Source organism: Rhincodon typus, chromosome 9 (assembly GCF_021869965.1).
Source record: "Rhincodon typus isolate 14 chromosome 9, sRhiTyp1.1, whole genome shotgun sequence".
NCBI lineage: Eukaryota > Metazoa > Chordata > Chondrichthyes > Orectolobiformes > Rhincodontidae > Rhincodon > Rhincodon typus.
Genome location: NC_063340.1, coordinates 61669281 through 61677818, shown reverse-complemented (window position 1 = coordinate 61677818; position 8538 = coordinate 61669281). Strand labels below are relative to the sequence as shown.

Below are 8538 nucleotides of genomic sequence, written 5' to 3'. Positions count from 1 at the left end.
CAATGTGGTATACTGCATCCGCTGTACCCGGTGTGGCTTCCTCTACATCGGGGAAACCAAGCGGAGACTCGGGGACCGCTTTGCAGAACACCTACGCTCGGTTCGCAACAAACAACTGCACCTCCCAGTCGCGAACCATTTCAACTCCCCCTCCCATTCCTCAGACGACATGTCCATCCTGGGCCTCCTGCAGTGCCACAACGATGCCACCCGAAGGTTGCAGGAACAGCAACGCATATTCCGCTTGGGAACCCTGCAGCCCAATGGTATCAATGTGGATTTCACAAGCTTCAAAATCTCCCCTCCCCCTACCGCATCCCAAAACTGGCCCAACTCGTCCCCGCCTCCCTAACCTGTCCTTCCTCCCACCTATCCCCTCCTCCTACCTCAAGCCCCACCCCCATCACCTACCTACTAACCTCATCCCGCCCCCTTGACCTGTCCGTCCTCCCTGGACTGACCTATCTCCTCCCTACCTCCCCACCTACACTCCCCTTTACTGGCTCCATCCCTGCCTCTTTGACCTGTCTGTTTCCTCTCCACCTATCTTCTCCTCTATCCATCTTCTATCCGCCTCCCCCTCTCTCCCTATTTATTTCAGAACCCCCTTCTCCTCCCCCATTTCTGATGAAGGGTCTAGGCCCGAAACGTCAGCGTTCCTGCTCCTCTGATGCTGCTTGGCCTGCTGTGTTCATCCAGCTCTACACTTTGTTATCTCAGATTCTCCAGCATCTGTAGTTCCTACTATCTCTGACTGCAATAAGTTTGGTTTTATCTGAACTTTTTTCATGCAATTTAAAAGCTCGCATAAGATTTGTGCTTGGAGAACACAACAGACTCTCTAGTTTTTGCACTTAACAGCACCACTGAGTGCTTGTGTGTCAAGATTTGGAATGAACCTCTGTTACAATGTTATAGTTAAGCGATATTTAACTGTTGCTTGGCTTACAAAGATGATCAATATTAACTGCGATTTTTATATTGTGCTTTATTCACAGACAAGTTACAGAAAGAAATTCCACTTTGTCTAAATATTATTAGCACAGTTATGAAGCCATTTTCACTTAAAGATTGGCTCTGTCAGCACAGTAAGGATATTAAAGAAAAGCGAGTTGTTGACATGTTTGGTGATCAGTTTGAGACCAAGGTGAAAGAAAGACTTTAATTCTGTTACAAGTTTGTCGAGCTTGGTTGTAATAATTCACATTATCATCACATGTGCCTGTTAATTATGAAGTGCCTGTTTGTGTGGTTCTGACAGACGGTGGTTTATGGAACTGGAGAGAGTGAGGAAAAGCAGAGTGCAGACACCTGGATATGGCAGCTGGTAAGAGGCTTTAATATTCGTCCCATAATATTTTGCTGACATTCTTAAGCATGAATCAAATCTAGCTTTCAGTTCTTCCATATGCTTTCAAAGTAAAGTTCAATTTTGCCTCATAGTTGACAGGCAGAGCTACTGCAGCCTAAAGATGTATCTTTGTCTAGGTGCCAGTGGTGTAAACAGTTCACAAATGGCTGGCACCATATGGTCCATACTGAAGGAAATCACTGTCACATAATGCCATGACTTTCTAAAGCTACAGCTAAGGTGTTTATCAGCTGTACAGGCAGAACACAAGCATAGAGAAAAAACATATCAAAAAAGCATAAAAAACATAGAAAATAGGAGCAACAGTAGGTCATTCAGCCTTTTTGAGACTGTTCCGCCATTCAATATTTGGATCATCATCTTATTCAGTACCCTGTTCTCACTTTCACTCCATACCCTACGATCCCTTTAGCCCAGAGAGGTATATGTATCTCCTTCTTGAAAACATTCAATATTTTTGCCTCAAATTGTAGAATCCCTACAGAGTGGAAGCAGGCCATTTGGCCCATTGAATCTACACCGACCCTCCAAAGTGCATCCCACCCAGCGCCCCCCCCCCACCCTATCCCTGCATTTCCCATGGCTAATCCACCTAGTCTACACATCCCTGGATACAGTGGGCAACTTATCATGGCCAATCCAATTAACCTGCATATCTTTGGACTGTGGGAGGAAACCGTAGCACTCAGGAAACCCACACAAACACGGGGAGAATGTACAAATGCCACAGACAGTCACCTGAGGCTGGAATCGAACTCAGGTCCCTGGCAATGTGAGGCAGCATGCTAACCACTGAGCCACCTCTTGCTTTCAGTGGCACAGAATTCCAAAGGTCACCACTCTCTGGTGAACAAATATGTTCTCATCTTGATCCTAAATGGCCAACCTGTAACCTTAGACCGTGACCCCTTGTTCTAGACCCTGCAGTTATCAGGAACATCATTCCTGCATTTATCTTGCCTAGTCCTATCAGGATAATATAGGATTCTATGAAAATCACCCCTGCCCTCAATTATTCTAAACTCCAGTAAATATAGCCCTATCCAATCCAATCTCTCTTCATACATCAGTCCTGCCACAGCAGCAATCAATCCAGTAACCTTCATTGTGCTCCCTTCAGAGCCAGAAAATCCTTCCTCTGAGAAGCAAACCAAAGCTGCACACAACACTCAGGTTTGGTCTCACCAAGGTCCTATTCAGTTGCTGCTCCCGTACACACACGCTGTCACAGTGAAAGCCAACATACCATTTGCCTGCATGTTTACTTACGGAAGGATGGGAAATGAGGTATGCCAGCCTTAGGCATGTTTCTGCCCAATACTTTGAACACAATTTTCATCTGGTAGTGTTTTGTGTGCTACATTGCACATTTCATGTCAAATCTTCAGTAAGAGCTTTAGATGTTTACATGAATACCTGGCACAACCTGCCAAGTTTCTTCCTTGGGTCTTTTCTTCCCTTTATTCAAAAAGCGCTTCAAAGACAAAAAAGAAATCCCAGGTACATTAGCATAGTTTTTTTCCTTCCACACTTCCAGTCAATTTTTCACACTGCATTATTAATTTTTCAATCATTCTAAATTGTGCATTCATTATTTTGAGAGCAGTTTTTTCTTAATTTACTCATTGCACATGTCTATTTTAAAATATCCCAAATAAACTAATCCAATTTTTTCTACATAGTCATCCGAAAGGCAATTAGATCTTGTGATCAGTCGCTAATGTCTGGAGCGTCCTTGGCCAGACAAGCCAGCAAATTGAATAGAGATGCTCTCCTTCTGTTTTGGCCTTCACTGGACTTTACACTAACGATCTACAATATGTGGCTCAGTATTGTGATGAATTCTCGTGCTGCAGGAGCCAACATTCAGTGAACATTGTACCATCAGGGATACACACACTTCCAAAGTATTAGTTACATTCAATTCTGCCCAGCAACAGTGCCAGGATCTGTTGTATGGCTTTCAGTAGGTCACTCAGGACAGTTTGGGACTCACTGAAGAGGAGTTCAAAGTTGACCGGCAGTGAGACTAAAAGATGGTGTGGTGGGTGGTGGAAAAGCAGATTCCATGTTAGATGTCATATCGGACTTGAAACATTACCTCTGTTTTTCTGGTTTTATTTCAAATTTCCAGCATCCATAGTACTTTGCTTGTATCCATTTTAGGCAGGACTGCTAAAGCAGTTGAACTACATGGGTTCTGTGAAATGCTGAGTCAGGAACACCTAAAGGAATTCAGTACATGTGTTATGAGACCTCAGGGGAGTCCTAGAAGCTCTGAAACGCTAGCCTGCATTCAATATTTAGTCAGCTGAGCTTCATGGGCTCAGTGTAATTGTGTTCATAGAAGTCATAAAGCAGTTGAACACCTCTGTGTAGTCAGGGCCCAGAGAAGTTCTAGGAGTTGTGAAGGGCTGAAAAGAAACCAATCCACAATTAGTTCAGTACAGCAGAGAGTGGGGGTTGAAATCCCACAAGTAGTATTTGCTTTGTGCAACTGAGCAAAACTAGAGGTCAAGAAAACCCAGGGACAGTACCAGCCTAGTGGAGCTCACTGCTTATGAAAAGCTGGAGTTGTGCTGTGAGTAAATGTTGGAGTACAGTTTCCAATTGTCCAGGGGCATATAATCCCATGAAAGAAAGATGGAACACCAGAACATAAACAGTCAATCAGATAGTCCATGGATAAAGTGGCCATTGAAGGAATATCAAGGCCAGGTCATTGACAGCGGAGCATCTCATTCTGTTGTGAAGTTTTGATGAGAATTGCACAACCTGTCTATCTTCTCTCCTACCTATCCGCCCCACCCATCCCACTGACCAATCCCCACCACTCCCTACCTGCACGCACCTATCACCATCCCATCTACCTCCCCCAGCCCTTCCCACCCCTCCTCTCCATTTATTTCTGAGCTCCCTTCCCCCCCGACCGCCGCCACATTTCTGAAGAAGGATCCTGACCCGAAACATCAACTTGCCTGCTCATCTGATGCTGCCTGGCCTGCTGTGTTCCTCCAGCTCCACACTGTGTTATCTCTGACTCCAGCATCTGCAGTTCTTACTATCTCTCGCCAACTCAGTGTTGTTTACCTCAGGGGGTGTAGGGGTGGGAGTGGTTGAATTGCCAAGAAATCCATGAGATCTGTTTATCATATTCACTGTTACATTCTGTGGTGTGTTTAACTACATTTACTTCATGTTAAGTTTGCGACTTTAGAATATTAAGTCACACCTAAATACAGTCTAAATCTGATCCAATGCATATCACACCATTTGTTCCGTAGCAACAGGAGGGATGGAGATTTTAAATGACTAGTGTGTTAAGGTTGTGGGTGGTGAGGAATGCAAAGAAGTCGGTAAAGGTATCCCTATCACTGAACAAAATGCATGGACAAGAGAGGCTAAGACAAATGTTGTGATCAAGGGTGTGGCTATGATGTTAGGAAGGGGAATTTATTTGGAGTTCCAGTTTAAAGGAAGAAAGGAGGACAGTAGGAAAGTTGGGCTGAGATGGAGACTGAGATTCCTGAGGAGTTGTTCAATGCAGAGGTGAAAGAGTTTCCATGAGGTTTGTGAGGCAGTAAACAATAAAGATTTTAAAGAAGTGTGAGTGAAACAATATGAGGGCTTGAAGGAGGGGAAGATGCAACCAAGCAGGGACAAAAAAAAGGTGACATGGCGATGGTTGTCACTTCGCCAATTCATGGTGCTAGGGACTATAAGTAAATGGTAAAAACATTGTGGTATTAGAATATATTTACTTGAGCCATGAAATGTGCCTTTGAACCCTGCTGGCATACTGCAACATTCGTGAAGATATGATTACCATGGACTGTAAGTCTCAATTTGACCACCTGAGGGCACTTTTGCTTTTTTGCAGTCACATGAACTTTGAAGTGGCTTGTGTTTTAAGCAACTCCTCTATTTGACTGAGATGGAATGTTTTCATGTCTTTCCCGAACACTTGAACATATTTTGTACACAGTTGATTTATTTTGTTTCAGCGGAGACTGAATTCGGAGACCAGAATCTCTCGCGTTCACAAGTGCTCATTGGCCTTGACAACATGTGCCACCTGGGTATTTTAAAGATATATAAGGCAGATGACAACCAAACATAATCATGATTTCTACATAAAGACGGCTTTTCAATGTATTCCCTTTTTCAGGAGGGTAAATCTGTTGTGGTGATCGATGGTGAAACTACTAACCTGACTGCTGGAGATAGCCTTCTCATCCCATTAAAGACTAAGTAAGTGTTTATGTGAAGACATTTGGACATCTAACATTATTAGATTCACAGTACACATACTGGAGGTAACAAACCTCTTAGTTTAACCATGCTATTGGTTCCATTATTCCTGCACCTCCTGCTACAAAAACAATCGATCATGGAAGCAGAAAGTGAAATTAATGAGGCGTTATAGTGGCGGTGGTGGACCTTATGAAATTATGTTCTGGATATTAAGACACAAGCTCACCCATAATCAGTTGAAACTCTTAAGGAGCCAGTTATTAACCATTTGAAGGGCCTCATCTGCCTGGGCTGCAATTATTTTAGCTCCAGGTGGATGAGATCGGTTCACCCATCAGGTAGGCTAAATCTATGTGAACAGCTGGTGAGGGTGTTCTTCAATATGTTCTCACAATGGAGGGACAGAACTTTGGAAAGGGGGTGTCTAATGATAGTCAGATTTGCCCTAACTTTCTAACCCCTCATCCCCTTCTTCTCTTGACCCCAAACCCCGGAATCACTCCCCATCCCGCTCAAAAACACTTACTTTTCCTGTGGGTTATCCTCCAATCTGCGAGTGTGATTTGGGAAACACGGAGCTGCTGGCCACAAATTGGCAAGCAGCTCTTGGCAACCAAGATCTGCATGTTCCGGGTCCTGATTCCTCAAGCCCACGCAACCAATCAGCTGCCTGATTGCGACAAGATCTGACAGGCTTCCCTATCTTGAAAGGCCTTAGCTTTCTCTTGTCCAAACTCTCCCAATTTCGAACTTAGTCCAGAATAAAGGAAGATCCCAATCAGTGCTCCCATGGACAGAAATGAGAATTTTCTGGTTTTTAACAGAAAGTACTGACAGATTTGAGAGACCTCAGAAGAACCTGTTTTTTTATATTAAGCTATCTGTTTTACTTATTCATAGGATGTGGGTATCTCTAGCTAGGCAAATATTTATTGACGTCCTCTATGGATCTGGATTCATATGTAGGACAGACCTGGTTGGGATGGCAAATTTCTCCTTCCCTAAGAGGTGTTGGTGAGCAATGTGCATTCTTACAACAACACCTAGCTCTGTATTCCAGCATTTCATCAAATACAGATTTCCTCTATCTGTCTTAGGAGCCATTTACCCTAATCATTATTCTGGAGGTCTGGACAGTGAGTCCAGTGACACTACTACCAAACACTAGCTCCTCTTACTCTGCATTTATATGGATCCCAATCAAACTATTTCCACAACCACCACCACCTCATTTTTTTATTTCCCTCCTTTCCACATATGAGTCTGCAGTCATCAGTCCCTCTCTTATTATCTTTCCCATGGGACACTGAATGTAAATAAGTAGTTGAGGCCTGCTGGAGCCAATTCTATTCTTGTCTAAATATCCCACTTTCCTGCTGGGTCAGTGGATAATGATCAGAAGTGAAAACCCAGCCCAGTTATTTTTCTCACCCACTAGCTAGCCCAAGATTCCAAGAGTCATTACAACTGTCTGTTTTAGTCATGACAAGAATACCACCTTGACTGAGATAGCTGTATAAAACTTTAGTTAAGCCACACTTGGAATATTGCGTACAGTTCTAGTTGCTACATTACCAGAAGGATGTGGAGGCTTTGAAGAGAGTACAGAAATGGTTTACCAGGGTGTTGCATGGTTTGGAGGGTAGTAGCTGTGAGGAGAGATTGGATGATCTGTTTGTTTTCACTTGAACCTCAGAAGCTGAGGGGTAACCTGATAGAGGTTTCCAAAATTATGAGAGGCATGAATAGAATGAATAGTTGGAGTCTTTTTCCCCAATGCAGAGAGGGTGGTAAGTGCCTGGAATGCACTGCCAGAGGAGATGATAGAAGCAGATACAATGGCAAAGTTTGAGAGGCCCCTTGACAGACACATGAATAGGCAGAGAATAGAGGGATACAGACTGTGTAGAAGCCAAATCTTTTTAGTCTAGAGAGGCATCATGTGTTGTTGCAGGCTTGGTGGGCCAAAGGACCTGTTGCTGTGCTCGTTGTTCTTTGTTCTTTGAGATCATTCAACTCCTGCAAATTCCTGCTTTCCATGTGCCAGAAATAAAAACCAGCTGGCTGTATTATCAGCACTGAAATAAAGAATGCATGTTGGTTTCATCCAACCTTTCTATTCTTTGTACAAGGTATATATGGAAAAGAGCTGAAGAAACGGTTGCGCTTTGTGTCGTACAGGATCCAGCACTGAAGAAATCCTATGTTAAATAACAGTTCTGCAGGCACAACATTTTCTTTACCTGTTTCATTTCATTGCACATGTAATCATTGGAATAATTTTAAGTGAATCCTCTCATTTACTGTGATTGCATTTTTTTGAATTTTGGATAAAGAGTGAATCGCAGGTTAAAAGAATGAAAATCTTCAGATGTTCTAAAAACAGGTACATAGGAGAGGGATTTTAAAAAAGGCCCTCCGTTGGTCATTATATGAGTTGAATCTGAAGAATGAGCTGCTGTATCTCTGAGACATTTGATTCACACTGGAATCTGATCTGAACTTGATCGACAAAATCTGGCAATTATTGTTTTTTAATGTAATAATGCAATAGTTAGTAATTAATCAATGTGGTTTGCATTATGTATCAACAATGCAAGGAAATTCAACTGATTGTGGAACATAACTTAAATAAAAATATTATTCGTATAATGCTTGATCCTTCTTGCAAGCAGTAATTCAACACCCAAGTGTAGGGTTGACCTGAAGCAAGTTTGGAATGCAGAGGAGATACAACGTGCATATACCTATAATTTTTATATCAGTTTTTACAATGCATTTGTTTCTATTTTATTAATATTTAAGTAGCAAAGTAAAATGGAATTTGGGAAACAGTAGGAAATTGGGTGGCACAAAGCTGAGGCAGTTCGGTACCACTGCTGCTGGGAAACTATAATTACAGTACCCTGTTT

At 42.7% G+C, this 8538-nt stretch overlaps 1 protein-coding gene and 1 long non-coding RNA gene across 2 annotated transcripts; one reads left to right on the top strand and one right to left on the bottom strand.

Annotated features, from left to right (window-relative positions):
- The first annotated feature begins 819 nt into the window (after nt 1–819).
- Nucleotides 820–8275, top strand: LOC109921519 (3-hydroxyanthranilate 3,4-dioxygenase-like). The gene is made up of 4 exons (XM_020521545.2): nt 820–1147; nt 1262–1327; nt 5541–5623; nt 7759–8275. The coding sequence occupies exons 1-4, from the start codon at nt 1049–1051 to the stop codon at nt 7838–7840; spliced, it is 330 nt and encodes a 109-aa protein (XP_020377134.1). The 5' UTR covers nt 820–1048; the 3' UTR covers nt 7841–8275.
- Nucleotides 1319–3786, bottom strand: LOC125483968. The gene is made up of 2 exons (XR_007262850.1): nt 3474–3786; nt 1319–2846 (listed from the first exon to the last, which is right to left on the bottom strand). It is a non-coding gene; the product is annotated as an uncharacterized LOC125483968 (long non-coding RNA).
- Nucleotides 8276–8538: the final 263 nt, after the last annotated feature.

What these genes read in the sequence shown, in the direction of transcription:
- LOC109921519 (XM_020521545.2), top strand. Translation starts at nt 1,049, where the DNA reads ATGAAGCCATTTTCACTTAAAGATTGGCTCTGTCAGCACAGTAAGGAT. An exon ending in ACACCTGGATATGGCAGCTG is followed by an intron (nt 1,328 to 5,540) that starts GTAAGAGGCTTT and finishes TCCCTTTTTCAG; the next exon opens with GAGGGTAAATCTGTTGTGGT. An exon ending in CTCATCCCATTAAAGACTAA is followed by an intron (nt 5,624 to 7,758) that starts GTAAGTGTTTAT and finishes TCTTTGTACAAG; the next exon opens with GTATATATGGAAAAGAGCTG.